General features: G+C 42.2%; 1 protein-coding gene across 4 annotated transcripts in view; it reads right to left on the bottom strand.

Annotated features, from left to right (window-relative positions):
* The window catches only part of BEST3 (bestrophin 3), a 72,550-nt gene that overhangs the window by 15,014 nt on the left and 42,879 nt on the right, over positions 1–14,657 (bottom strand). For all 4 annotated transcript variants that reach the window (XM_032347051.1, XM_032347050.1, XM_032347052.1 and 1 more), the window contains 4 exons: positions 6,010–6,164; positions 4,525–4,602; positions 4,284–4,436; positions 760–840 (listed from right to left, as the gene is read on the bottom strand). In XM_032347051.1, the coding sequence (XP_032202942.1) occupies positions 760–840; positions 4,284–4,436; positions 4,525–4,602; positions 6,010–6,164 (467 nt within the window). The remainder of the gene's footprint in view (positions 1–759; positions 841–4,283; positions 4,437–4,524; positions 4,603–6,009; positions 6,165–14,657) is intronic.

Below are 14,657 nucleotides of genomic sequence, written 5' to 3'. Positions count from 1 at the left end.
TCTGGAGTGGCCTGGCTTCCCTTCCTCTGTGCTGGCCTCCACGTTCAGGCCAGTTTGTGAACTAACAGTGATCTACGATGAAACATTTGAACTGTTTAAGAGCTGAGTAAAAGCCTGAAGCAAGCAGACAAATTGAAATTCTTTTCTCAGCCTGTGAGGGAGACAATGGTCTGACGACAGTCCTATTGGAAAGGAAAATTCTCTCATACTGGTGCTTCCTGGAAAACCTCTCTGGAATATGCTGTGGGGTCAGGGTCCTGGGGCCCATTTGGTTTTGTTCAGTTAGATTTGAGACACAGGTTGTTGTGGCCCACATGCCCAGTGCCCTGCTGGGTGGTCATCTGACCATAGGCTCCTACATCACATGAATTTGGGAACTCACCTCCCACCAGATCATGTCTGGCTGTCATTTTATATCCCTGCTCCCCCCACTTGGATGGCAACTCAGAACAGATGAAAGAATGGATGAAAATATTGCTCTGCAGAAAGATGGAAGAGGCTGTATAAAGCTAATAAAGAAACTTACAAAGAAAATTGGCTTGAACTTCTACTTAAAAGGGACTAATCTTTACTGCAACAGAGACCCAGGACCTGTGAGGTTCCAGAAGGATGTGAGACAACATACTGAAAAGCCAAACCTCTTTCATCTGTGGCTAAAGCTCTGAAGCTCAGGGGCCCGAATTCCGAGTCTGTTCAGATTTGAAACACCACAAGGGATTCATTATTAATGTTTGTACAGGAAAGAGAAGCTCCTCTAACCTGCAAGTTTCTGTCAATGCACCAGTTGGTTTCAAAATCATCATCGTCTTCTCCAAATGGGTTGATAAGCTGCTCAGCTACCTGCAGTGGAGAACACAGAGCAAGGCCATCATGATGCTTGTGAAGACTAAGAAGGCAGGCTGAAGGTGATGGAGATGACGCCCTTTGCCACTTCCATGATATGAAGCCCAGAGGGGAGTGGGTCATTCCACCGACACTGATATTTATCCGCAAGTGAGACTTGACTCTCAGACCACAAATGAGGCACCTGGATGGGCTTGCATTCTAGTGCATCTGTCTGTCTATTCAGCTGGGGACAGTGCAGACCCTCCCCAAGAGAAGCTGTGTACTGTCTAGAAGCCCAGTGATTGATGCTCAGGGGCAGATCTAGCCAGTGAATGTCGAAGGAGCACTGAAAAGGTGCAAGGCACTCTGCCGGGCACCTGTGGGGCTATGTAGCCTGTGAGCTAAAGAAATTTACAAGGGCCCAGGTGATGAGACCAAAATTTAACCATGGGGAAGATAAAACAGCAAAGATTTAAAACACAATTAAAGAAAATAATACAAGGAGTTTCCACAATTATTGGACATAACAGCTAAATGAATGAGTCAGAGAGCTAGCGAGTCATAAAGTTGGAGTTTGACTCCCTTTGTTTTATTCTAAAGGGTTTTCTGGTACCTGGTCAGTTTCCCACTGGGAAAAGTATAGGTAGCTCCTTATCGCATTTTTTTCCACATATATTCTAATAGTTGATCGATATGAAATGATCTTACTGTGTTCCAGAATTGGAGAGCCTTGATGAGAGATTTATATGCCAAATATGTCTCGCCTCCTTTTTAAATAATCCCTTTGAGGAGTGACTGGGCGACTCAATTGGTTAAGCATCGACTCTTGGTTTCATCTCAGGTCATGATCTTGGGGTTGTGAGATTGAGCACCATAGGGGGGGCTCTGCACTCAGCAAAGTCTGCCTAGGATTCTCTCTCCCTGTCCTTCTGCTCCTAGCCCTGCTTGTATTCTCCCTGTCTCCCTCAAATAAATAAATTTAAAAAATAATATCTTTGATTTTTATTATCAAGATTGTGTGTGTTTAGGTATGTGCGAGAGAGAGACAGAGACAGGTTGGGGGGTAGAGAGATTTTACATTGGGCTTAGATGGGAAAAAACAAGGGTAAAAAATAAAGGCACCATTGATTAGTTGAGTGTCTATATTCTGAGACTATTTGGTAGAAAATCTACCTACTTAATTTTTAGGATGTAAGTCTAACCATTAACCACTTAGAATAGCTGTTTTCAACCTTGGGTGAAGATCGAAATAACCTGAGGAGCTTCAAAGGCACTTGATGCCTGGGTGCCTCCCTCGATTCTGATTTAACGGGTGCGAGGTTGTGCTGAGTTCTCTGTACTGGGTGAAGCTCCAGGAGGTTTAAGTGCGTGGCTGAAGTCGAGAACCACCGACTTGGAGATGCATCTCCCTTGCTGTAAGTGACTAAACTGGGCAGGGCCTGTGCCCCGAATCAGTCAGCCTCACAGCAATATTCCTGTCAAAGTCCCTCATTGCACCTTCCAGGGGCAATCCACTCTTTCTGGCCCGGGGTTGTACTAGGTCACTGGATGGGCCTTAAAAATATTTTCGTTACATCCAGAATTTCACTTTTATGGGATCATTCCTGTATATAATATTAGAGTTTACATTTACCTACCCAAATGATATTATGTTTCTGGATTGACTATCTCAAGAAATAGCTTTTAGTTTCCTTAGAAGCTCTCTTTCCAGCAAATAGCTGAGTAATATACTATTTATAAGGTTAAGATGGGGTGGGTGGGTTTTTTTTTTTTTTTTACATTTTGAAAAGATTTATAAAGATTAGGATGGGCAAGATAAAACAGCTGCTTAGAAAGTGAGATCTTTCCATCTAATCCATTGGGTGGGAAAGCAGTTCTCTCCTTTTAGGGCTGTCTATATCCTAAAGGAGCTAAGATTGTATTTTCATATTTTGCCTTTAAAAGTATTTTATAAAGGAGCAGAATGTTAATATTTTAGAGAGCATTTCATCGGTGCCTGGGTGGCTCAGTGGGTTAAAGCCTCTGCCTTCGGCTCAGGTCATGGTCTCAGGGTCCTGGGATCAAGCCCCGCATCAGGCTCTCTGCTCAGCAGCGAGCCTGCTTCCTCCTCTCTCCCTGCCTGCCTCTCTGACTACTTGTAATCTCTGTCTACCAAATAAATAAATAAATAAAATCTTTAAAAAAATATTTTAGAGAGCATTTCAGAAGGCAGGAACTGTTAACAGTTGCGTACAGGCTGGGCAAACACCACATGGACACAAAGCAAAGAACTCAGGGGACAGGACAATAAAAGACCAGAACGATCCAGTATTCTGGCCAGCCTGGTGATTTTCTCTCTATAAAACCGGAGTCTTCTTTTTTCTCTAATGGGAGATGAGAGCTGTTAGTTTCTCTTGCTCTTTCTCTGTCTTAATTGGGTAAAAATAATTAAGGATCACTGTCACTCAGCTGAAGATGTTTTGCCAATTATTAAGGACACGCCTTTACTGCTTGAAATGCCAATATATTTATTTTTCCTGGTTAACGATTCAAGCCAATCAAAGCAAAGGCACTGGAGGGGAAAACTTTGCCACAGCCTGGAAGGCTGCTTTAGTGCACCCAAGGTGTGGCTGGCTGCAAGGTCCGAGTTGGACACTTCATTTTTTTCAAGTCATCTTCAAACTGTCATTAGATTTCAATTACCTTAATGGAGCCATCGTCTTTGTGTGTATGTATACTACTTCTCTTGCCTCAGGCTGTGGTGATTCTGCAGGCATCCAGGGCAGGTTGAGGGGCAGATGTGGGGTGGAGGGTGCTGGGGGAGGGGGTTCAGGGCACTGAGGGGTGAGGACAAACTCAATTCTGCACTGATGGTGGGACAAGTCCTTCTCAGGACTCTGACCTGTTTTTAATTTCCTGGCAAACCAAATGCCATCATAAATCCTGCTGTTTCTGGTTTTGATTCTGATGAATCCTTTTCTGAGGCTCAGTTCTAGTTGTGGAAATGGGATGCCTTTAATGTGGGACAGCTAGTAGGATTTCAGGGAGTCACAGTGAACTGCAGAGTTGAGCTGAACCAAAATAATAATACAATGCTAATGCTGAAGCCTGATATACAAGTCTTCTTATTTACCCCTTTCACTCTGCCTAGTTGCCAATTGTGGCATAAAATATCAAGGCAGTTACGGTTATTACTTTAATTACATTACTAGAATCCTAATGGGAGCACACAAAGACTAAAAAATCAGTAGCCGTAAAAGAGTGTTCTTGTAATCTCTTTGCTTTAGATGGCTGTAATATGGTACTCCTCACATCTCTCGAATCCCTACTTTAAAAGTAATGACATCCCTGGGCGATTCAGTGTTAAATCTACCGTCGAAGGGCTCATGAATGAGTGACTCCGTACAGACCCAGGGTGCAGAGGGTAAAACATGACAGGGATTACAGAGTAGGTCTCAGGCGCGGAGACCGTGGGCTACCTTGAGCCATCCCGCGTAGAAGAAGAACTGCAGGAGCGTGAAGATCGGAATGTAAAGGTCTAGGTCATGCCCCGCGTAGCCTTTGGTGGGATCCAAAAACTGGCGTCCAATCAGGCAGGCGAAGAAGAAGGTGTAGACTGCCAGGGTGACAACCTGCCGCGGAGAGAAGCCTGAGTGAGAGCCCGGCGCCAGGTGCCCACGGCAAGCAGCAAGGAAAAACCAAGTGCCAAGGGCTTGATACCTGGGTGTAGACCAGCGGAATCCCAACCCAGTCGTAGCCAAATAAGAGGCTGCACCAAGAGCGGTATTTGTTCATTTCCTAAGGCAGAAACAGATAAAACATAGTTTACTAAGATGATGGGTGGGGCAGTAAAGATTTCCTGGGATGTGTAGTGTGGCTGTGGCTTTTAGGAATATGTCCATAGAGGGGCGCCTGGGTGGCTCAGTGGGTTAAAGCTGCTGCCTTCGGCTTGGGTCATGATCCCAGGGTCCTGGGATCGAGCCCGCATTGGGCTCTCTGCTCAGCAGAGAGCCTGCTTCCTCCTCTCTCTCTCTGCCTGCCTCTCTGCCTACTTGTGATCTCTGTCTGCCAAATAAATAAATTAAAAAAATATATTTAAAAAAAAAAGGAATATGTTCGTAAAAGGATGAGGCTGACTTTTTAAGGCTCTAATTGGTTCTGAGAGTGACTGCGAAAGGAAACATTCTGGAAATGGCCATCAACATCATTCCACAATGCAAAATGGATGACTGTAGTTGGACGTTTTAAAAAATATTAAAAGAAATCAGGACTTTATAGAACTATCCCCTACTCTATTGAATCCATAATTTCCAACATGTATGTTTGCCCAAAGTGGTGATGGGAAGGCAGGCATTAATATTTTAAATAAGTCATTTCTATCCATTTTGGTACATTTCTGTGAGAGCAGATTTTTTTTTTCCCTGTTTCTCTACCTCTTTTGAAAACATGTTTGCTATAGATTTTAGAAAAAAAGAAGCACATCCTCTGCCCCCTGCCCCCACGAGGACTTTACAACAACACTTACATTGATAGAGAATACTCTCTGTTTGGAGCAGGAAGAACTCTAATCCATTGATTCCCCTCCCCCCCTTTATCAAGCATAAGTTATTACATAAAACTGGGAAGAGGAGTTTATGTTAATTTGGGAGTTATTTTTATATCATTCATTCTTTTTGCCTGATTCAGGCAGGAGATGGTCATGGCACATGTCTATCTAGCCCTTCTGTAAATTTGCTTTTCAGATGACCTCGGGGTTATTTTATTTAATGAAAACATCATTTCATTTCCTGGAGTATCTGAAAAGTTGGCTTAACCTCAGGAAATTCCAGCTGGGGGGATCTGACTGGACGGGTTTATTTTTACTCCAGATTTTATTCTAGGATCGTGGAGCCAGGGATGGTAAACACGCCATGTGGACACAAGATCATTCAGAACTCTTGGCAGCTATTGGTAATCAATTAAGGGACACTTTCTTACAGAGCCTGTTACAAAGCCTAATTCTGTTTAGACTGAGTTTCTCAGCAACCACCAGCAATCAACATGACTTAAAACCTGTGTATTATTCCTGTCCTGCACGTTGAGGGTTCTGATACTGGTTCCAAAGGAACCGGAACAAAGCAGACTTGTCCTGGTCTGACCTGTTCCATCCAGATCCTTGCTGGTCTCTGATTAGCCTCTTACACTGATGATTTGTGAGGTACTTACAGTCATCAATGATTGTAGATCAACACTGTCTCTGATTCTACCTTCCTTTCGGGCTTTCGCTGCAAGATTTCCAAACCAGATGAATGGAACCCAGTATTTCAGATGAGGAGATTTGAGATGGTCAAATAATTTTCTTTCATCTGCTGTCATAAAACCTTTAGCACAAAATAAAAATAGCACAATTATGCAGAATTAGTCTAGCACTAATACATTACCATAAATATTTTCATGGTTACTATGGGAGCATACAATTTGGGGATATTAAAGATGCATAAAAGATGCCTCAAGTAGTTTATACTTGTATTAGAAATAAGGAATGTGTGTGCATGTGAATGCAAACACATTTTTAAATCTAACAATAATATATATCTAACTATATATATATTGTTACCTAACAATAATATATAAGTTATCTAAAATAATATATAAGTCAAGGCATGTTGGTAATCCCTCATAGAGATGGCCATTAGGAAGTAAGGTGACATTAAATGGGGACTAGAACATCTGGGGAAGGTTTCCTCTTTAGGTTTTGGTTTATTCATCTAAAATTGGGAGCAAGAATACTTAGAAATGTTAGGATTAATGGGTGACCTGGGTGGCTCAGTCGGTTAAGCATCTGCCTTTGGCTCAGGTCATGATCTCCGGGTCCCAGGACTGAGTCCCACATCAGAGAAGACCTCTTCTCCCTCTGCCTGCCTCTCCCCTTGCTTGTGCTCACTCTTTCTCTGATAAATAAATAATAAAATCTTAAAAAAAAAAAAGAAATGTTACGATTGAAAGAATTAAAGGTGTTAATATATACAAAACACTTAGTGTAGTGTGGAAACCATGAATCACATACTTTTCCTCCTGCTTGCTTGCTCCCTCCACAGTCCTGATCAACCAAGTCCCCTTCTGTGAAGCCTTCCATGATGTTGGTCTTCTCCTTCCCTTGAGATTTCCCCCCTTCAAATTTCCCCAGACAGTGCTCTCTGTTGCCTTGTATTAGGGATTGTCATACTTTGGAAGGGCAGTGAATGTACGATGTAAGGACCTATTTAGAAACTGTCCCTGCTCCCCTTCCCCAGGGGATTTACTTGAAGACAAGTCCCGGAAACCAGCTTCAGGTAACAAAGCCCAGATACAAAGGTGGATCAGTGGGGGGGATGCATACTGTCTCCCTGGTTACCAAGGAGTATGGGCCGGCCCTTTGGGAGCCTTTTGGGCACCAATCCCTATCAAGGTGTAATAGGCTGGTTTAAATGTCTACTAGGGTAAATTCTAACTCAATTGGTCACCTAGCATCACTGTGGAGTTTCCTGTGTGTGTTACAATCTCATTGGCCACCTGTGCGTGGCCAGGCCTGACCGCATGGCCTTTGCCCTTAAAAGCTAGTCTGTGAAACAGAGAAGGGTCGCCCTCTCTTGTAAGAGGTGTGGCTCCGAACGTTCGGTTAGATTCTTGATGCTTGGCGCGAAATAATGCTTTGCTTGACCTTCGCTTTATATCAGTCTCGCTCCTTTAATCACGGACCCATTATTGGGGCATAACAATGATCTTCATAGTGCCCACAGCATATCTTAAAAGTATAATTTTTACAATCTTTATTTGTGTGTGTGCATGTATATAACACAGTTTGTCTGAGCTTGCAGTGACCTCTCTAGCCTCAGTTTTCCCAGATGTAAAAGAGAAATGATAGTACTACTTCCCAGGCACGTTGCAGAATTACAGGAGATGGTGAACACATGTCAAGAGGTTAACATAATGCTTAGCACATACCTAGAACTCAGTAAGTGCCAAGGCATAATACATTATGAAATTTTAGTTATCCACCCCACCCCCAACATGCACAGTAAGGAAAGAAGAGATTTGAATAAGAGGAGAGGAGAAATAAGGGAGCAGGTTTATTTAATAAACAAACATTTACTGAATGTCTACTGTGCACCAGGGTTTGTTCATATAAATATCTACCTTATTTTTTATGTATTTGGGGGTGAGTAGGGGCAGAAGGAGAGGTAGAGAAAGAATCTCAAGTAGACTCCCCACTGAGCACAGAACCCCCACATGAGGCTCAATGTCATGACCCTGAGATCATGACCTGGGTCAAAACCAGGAGCTGGACACTTAACCACTTGAGACACCCAGGTGTCCTTCAAGTATGTACTTTAAAAACTTGCAGTTTACTCTTGACCTTTTGCTTTTTAAAATATTTGATTGAGTCATTCAAATGCTACAGGAATCCAGAAGGACTAAAAGAATATTAATAAGAAAAGTCAGTCTCATTTTCCCAGCTACATAGTTTTCTCTCTGAAGGAATTACTGTGGCAAGTTTATTGTGTATCTTTCCAGAGAAATATCATTCAGGCTTAATTTTTAAGAACACAAATGGCTTTACACTAAATACATACATATCTGTCATTTGTTTCTATTTTTTGGTTATATCTTGGAGATCTTTTTTTGTTAGTATATACGGAGTGGCATCATTGTTTTTAATGGCTGCTATCTAGCTAATTGTATACAATGTTCTATTTAACTAGTCCTCTTTTGAATAGACATTAAGTTGTTTTCATTTTTTTGCTATCAAAAAAAAAAAAATAATAATGATGCAGGCTCCGGGGTGGCTCAGTTGATTATGTGAGTGCCTTTGGCTCAGGTCATGATCCTGGGGTCCTGGGATGGAGCCCCACATCGGGCTCCCTGCTCAGCAGGGAGCCTGCTTCTTCCTCCACCAGCTGCTCCCCCTGCTTATGCTCTCTCTCTGTCAAACAAATAAATTAAATTTAAAAAATGATGCAATTACTATTCTTGTACTTATTCCCTTGAACTTTTAAGTGGACTTTCTCGGTGTTAATTGTAATTTAGTACCAGTAATGTTTTCTGAATTAAAATCTTTTTTCAAAAATAGAGTTTTGTTAGATACTAATTTTGAGTTACTTTTGTCTCAGGAATGTGGTCATTTGCTTATGAAATTCTAACACATTCATATGAAAATCGACTTTTGCCCCAATGTAACATAGTTTATATCCTTAATCACCTGTAATCAATTTACAAACATGATTATTCCGCTTTAAGTAATCCTTCCTCCTTACCATGGAGACGTAGTTTTATTTCAGAGGTGTTACTCTAATAGAAGAGGCATCAAAGAGACGAGAGATCTGCTCATTTTGAAAGTCACTGATTCATAGAGCCTTGGAGTTACCTAGATCTCGGTCAGTGTTTTTGAGAATAGGGACTACTGATCGTGGTTATCTGAGTCACTTGTGACATCTGTCACCCATGGAGAGGGCTAGGCTCCACCCTCATCTACTAAATCAGACTCAGAACCAGCTCTGTGCCTTACCGTCTCATGTGGGTACTTCTAGAAAATTCTGATTCAGGTGGTCTAGAGTGAGGCTGGGCATCAGCATTCATTCAGATCTTCCAGAGTGATTTAATGGAATTGGGTCCAGGCAGTCCCATGTGTACCAAGCTCTGCCGGAAATTCTTTTTTTTTTTTAAATATATTTTTTTTATTATGTTCAATTAGCTAACATAAAAACTAACATCATTAGTTTTTGATGTAGTGTTCAATGGTTCATTAGTTGTGTATAACACCCAGTGCTCATAGCTGCAGGTACCCTCCTTAATGCCCACCCAGCTTCCCCCTCCCTCCACCCCTTCAGTTCCATTCCTGAAGTCCAGAGTCTCTCATGGTTTGTCTCCCTCTCTGATTTCTTCCCCTTCCGCTTTCCCTCCCTTCCCTGGTGGTCCTCCCCACTATTCCTTATGTTCCACATACAAGTCCTGACACACAGCAACGTTTGAAAATCACTGCCCCGCTGAATGAAGATTCTCTTTATTCAGTATTTGAAGTAAACAGAGTATCAACTACAAAGCCAATATTTACCAACAGGAGACTCGTTTTAGATAATGCTCAGGTTATTTATATTGGCTTAGAAGGAAATTCCTCATGCCTGAAGAACTGGACTTTGTCTGGATGTCAAAAATAAAAACGAGCCTGATCATTCCCTTCTCGATTCTCAGTGTATCTCAAAGTTCTTGCCTGATCGAGATACTCCGTTTTTTTTTTCTTCTCTTTCTTTTTAAAGACTTGCAGAGCATGATCGAGCCTTGTTACAAGAGGTTAATAAACTTGACCTGTCTTGGCTCTATGCTTAAAGATTTGCAGCAGTGGTTCATCCTTTACCTGGAAGCCTATTCTCTGACATTTCATATCAATTGGCTAGCAGTTACATTCTTGGGATTTATGCTGCAATTTTCAAAAAATTACCCCGTTTATATACCAGTTGCAAGCTCTGTCATTTGACCAAAGAATAACTGTACCTCTGCTTATTTTTTATTCAGGAGTATGGATCAATTTGTGCTGGCAAGTTCTTTTTCGGCTTTTTAGCAGAATGCAAATATGCAAAGTGAGGGTTTATTCAGGGCGGACACAAAAGCTAGAGTTAGCCTCTCTCCCAGGTAGCACACCCACTCACTGGAAGGGGACAGGCAGAGCAAGGAAAGCTGGGGATTTTTAGTTTTTCAGCCCAGAGGTAAGGAGTACTTTGCTCAGCTCTGTGGTTTGTCAACCAGACATTAATGTGTCCTCCAGGAGTGCACAGGCATGGTGGTTTTTGCTGCTCCCCTCAGGGTGACATGTCTTACTAAAAGTAACCCCGTCTTTGGAAATCACATCACTTGTCAAGTACAAGGAAATCCACAGATTGTTGGTCAAATCAATTAAAAGGATGTTTGTTATGAAATGGAATTCTATCCTTATCAGTACTTTAGGACACTGTAACCAGAGACCAAGGAACTTTTTCAGAATGTGGTCATTATGCTCATCGCTAGGACTGCGTGATTCGCACACCCACTGATCTGCCACAGTTTGGTAGCACTGTCAACTGGGCTGGTCCTCACACCACCCTGTGACCTTGACCTGTCAGTTTTCATGCCATACTCCCTTGGGTCCTACCCATAACCCTGACATTGTTGCTTTGTCTTGCTGTTACATCTGCTCAGAGCTCCTCTTGCTCTCTCTTCCTTCTGGCTTTCTGTCCAGGTAGGCTCTGTTCAGCAATTTTCCTACTTGTGCCAAGAAACCTCCTTAGTATTTCAAATCAGAGTAACACCCCCACCCCACGTTTTTACTTGCAACTAGAATTGTGATTTGATGGAATAGGACCTTCTACTTTAAGGTAAAATGTTACTGCCCTCAAGCCAAAGGCCTAATTAAGTCCACTGATAAACAATATTCCAGTCTTTAAAATTTTTCATCTGCCATGCAGTTGGTCTGTTTTGCCTCAGTTGAAGCTCAGGCAAATATCTTAGGCTTTTAAAGCAGAGTGTGAAAATGAGACTCTATTAGCAGAAGAGCTAAAAGCTCGGCATCTCAAAGCTTGAAGGCAGAATGGGTTTATTGCCAGTTCTTTCTGAAAGAGAAGGTTGTGCATTCAGCATCTGAGCCCATCTCAGAGAGATGACTTTTTCAGGAAGATTGCAATGTGCCTGGCTAATTTTTATCTCTGTACTGTACTTCCAAAATGAACTGAATGCAGCCACCGGATTTGACTACAGTGCTCCTTTAAACTCAGTGGTAGAGGTTTAGAAATCCTTGTCAGCTGGAAAAATCAAAGGGAGGTCAGAGAGATTGAGGGAGAGAGATGGAATCACATTGTGAAACTGCTGTGGGCAGGATGTGAGACTTTTTTTTCTTTTTTTTTAAAACCAGGGACCACAGTAAGATACATTGTTCCCAAACAATGATTGGTTCTTTCAGCTGGTGGTCTCTCTGATATTTCCTGATCAGTTTAGTTCTGTTCTGTTCTATTCCATTCCATTAAAAAATGCTGATTGCGAGCTATTAAAATGACTTAAGAACCCAGTAATGAATTACAAACCGTAGTTTGAAAAGCTTGAAATAGGATATGGTTGAGTGAAATCAGTTTCTAGGATCGCAATCCTGGCCAGAGACAGAGAACATTTCCTCTTTTCCTCATGTGGATAAAACATCTCTACTCAGCCATATCCCTGTCTCCTGATAGTTCACCACCTTCTACACTTGACACACAGGAAATAACACCCCCTAAATCAGTGCTCTGAGCCCTCGCCTGTCTGGGTGGCCCAGAATTTTATTTTCCCTGAGTGAGCAGACATGAGGTGATTTGCAGGTGAGGTTGGAGGAGTTGATAGCTGTGCCCTGTGTTGTGGTACAGTGCTTCCTAAACTCTGCTGCGTGTTAGAGTGGTCGGGGGAGCTTTTAAAACTCTTGATGCCTGGGTCGCATCAAACACCTATTGAACCCAACGTCTGGGGTGGGAGCCAGACATCAGTGTTTGTAAAAGATCCCTAGTGATTTCAACTTGCAACAAAATTTAGGAACATCTAGCCTAGTGCACAGAATTGTTATGCCATTTTAGCATTCTCGGCCTGGGGTCAAACATCCTGCAGAGCTTCCGGGAGCTTGTTTGAGGTGGGGACTCTTAGTTGTTAAGCCCCAGACATTCTGATTCTACCAGCTGCCCGGGAATGTGCAATTTAAAGTCCCCTTGATAAATGAATGTAGTCTATGATCACACTTTGAGAAACATTGAGTGGATGCCTTGATTAACTCTTAGAACTGTGTGGAATCTTCAAACCCTGACCTGCTGAGACTACCCATCATGGCATTCATTCAAGTAGGGTTCACCGTGCACTTTCTGTCCTATGTAGAGCAAGTGTGCATAGGTGAGTCAAGTTTCACTCACAGGATGACATTCTGTCTGTTCTGGGCACAGCATGTGAGACTATAGAGGTAACTGACTCAGCCTGTAAAAGTTCAGCCAGCAGGAAAAACTGGCACAGCTGCGAATGCCACTGTCCCCTTGATCACCTCTCTGGAGCGCAGAGTTGTGGGAGATCTCACAGAGACCAAGAAGCCCTACCGCCATGGAATGCATTGGAAAGAACAGCCCCCCACAGGGCAGGAAGTCTATACTGTACAACAGCCATTTGATTTTACTTAGTGAGAGAAGATCACAAGTTACATGATCTGAGTATGGGGCTAGCTTTCCAGCCAGTGCATCTAAAGGTAGAACTTGAGTTTCAACAGCCATTTGACAATTGGGAGCTTGCTTTGTTGTATTAATTTCTGTTTACTATAAGTGCCGCTAAAAATTCTGATGGGTTCTCCTCAGGGTCTTTCCTTATAGAAGAAGCTCAAAGAACCTCATGTTAAGAGTCAAGGGCTTTAAGAATACTGAACAGTGTCCTCTCCTCAAATTTTACTGTATTCTTTCATTTTCTCTCTCTCTTTTTTTATTTAAGTAGGCTCCACACCTGAGCCCAATGCAGGGCTTGAACTCGTGACTCTGAGATCAAGACCTGAGCTGAGATCAAGAGGCAGACACTTTACTGACTGAGCCACTCAGGCACCCCCAATTTTACTGTTTTCTAATCACTCTTATGGGTTACCAAGCACAAAAGGAAATGATTTGGGAGAAATAGAAATACAATGTAGAGATATAAAGTTCAGCTGTAAATACATTTGTGTTTGTCTCTGAAAATGATTCATGTGAGAAAAGATTTGTAGCAATTTTTGCTGATCCTTGAGGACAGGGATTGTATCTATTCTCACTTCTAGTTGTGCTCCCCTGCTCAGCACAGTGCCTAGCATATCATATACACTCAACAGATCTTTGTTAAATAAGCAAATACATGACAGATTTAGCAACAGCTTTAGTAACGTTTCTTTTAGAGAAGTGTAGATAACTTCCCATCACCTATTTCTGTGATTCTGGTGAGTAATTTTGAAGAGAAATATTTTTTTTTCTCCTGATCACTATGAAACACCAACTAAAATGTTTTGATTCAGTTTTATTTCATAATGCAAATACCCAGTTAAGGCCATTGCTTGAACTGGCAAAGGTCTGGAATTGTGCACCTGACCTGACTTAGGATGAGTGACATCTTCCAGGGCTGGTGATTGGAATGACTGAAATTTTCCAGGCCAGGTTTGTTGCCAATAGGCAAAATGATAGAGATACTTCTGTTATAGCTCCTCTGGTAAATAACTGAGAACAGACCAGTTTAGGGAATTTTCAGCATTATAGATGTTATTTTGCACTCTACGGGTATTTCTATTTCGTGTGAGCAGAAATGAACCCATTTTATTTTTAACTTGAGAAATTTAACCTGTAACATCAAAGCATATGTATTGCCCCAACGGTGTTTGATCCTTTTAATTTTCCGGACTACTGGAACTTGACTGTCCAACTTCAAAGCAAGGAAAGTTAGGGACTAGCAGGTGGGTGACCTAGGTCATCTGGCTCTAGTCAAGAGATTGCCAGATGCTTCAGAAGGAGATGCTGGTCATTCTCTCTGCCCTCTACTCAGTTCTGAATTCCCAGAAGATTCCCTGAAGCCAGGCAAAGCTGTTAGAAGGAAACTCCAACCATTTTAAAACCCACTGTCTCTCAGAATATGATCCAGGGACCCCTTGCCTCAGAGTCTCCAGGGGCTTGTTAAATCCATTCATTCCTGGCCACCACCCCAGATCTACTGAATCAGAATCTCTAGGTGTGGTATCTTGGGATCTGAATTTTTAGCAATATTGACTTTTAACAAAATCTACTATGCACTGAGGTTTGAGAACATGTACTTTTCCTGACAGGTGATTTTATGTAGGAAAGTCACCAGACAGGAAGTAG

Source organism: Mustela erminea, chromosome 6 (genome assembly GCF_009829155.1).
Source record: "Mustela erminea isolate mMusErm1 chromosome 6, mMusErm1.Pri, whole genome shotgun sequence".
In the NCBI taxonomy this organism is placed as follows: domain Eukaryota; kingdom Metazoa; phylum Chordata; class Mammalia; order Carnivora; family Mustelidae; genus Mustela; species Mustela erminea.
This window is presented reverse-complemented; position numbering and strand designations above follow the sequence as displayed.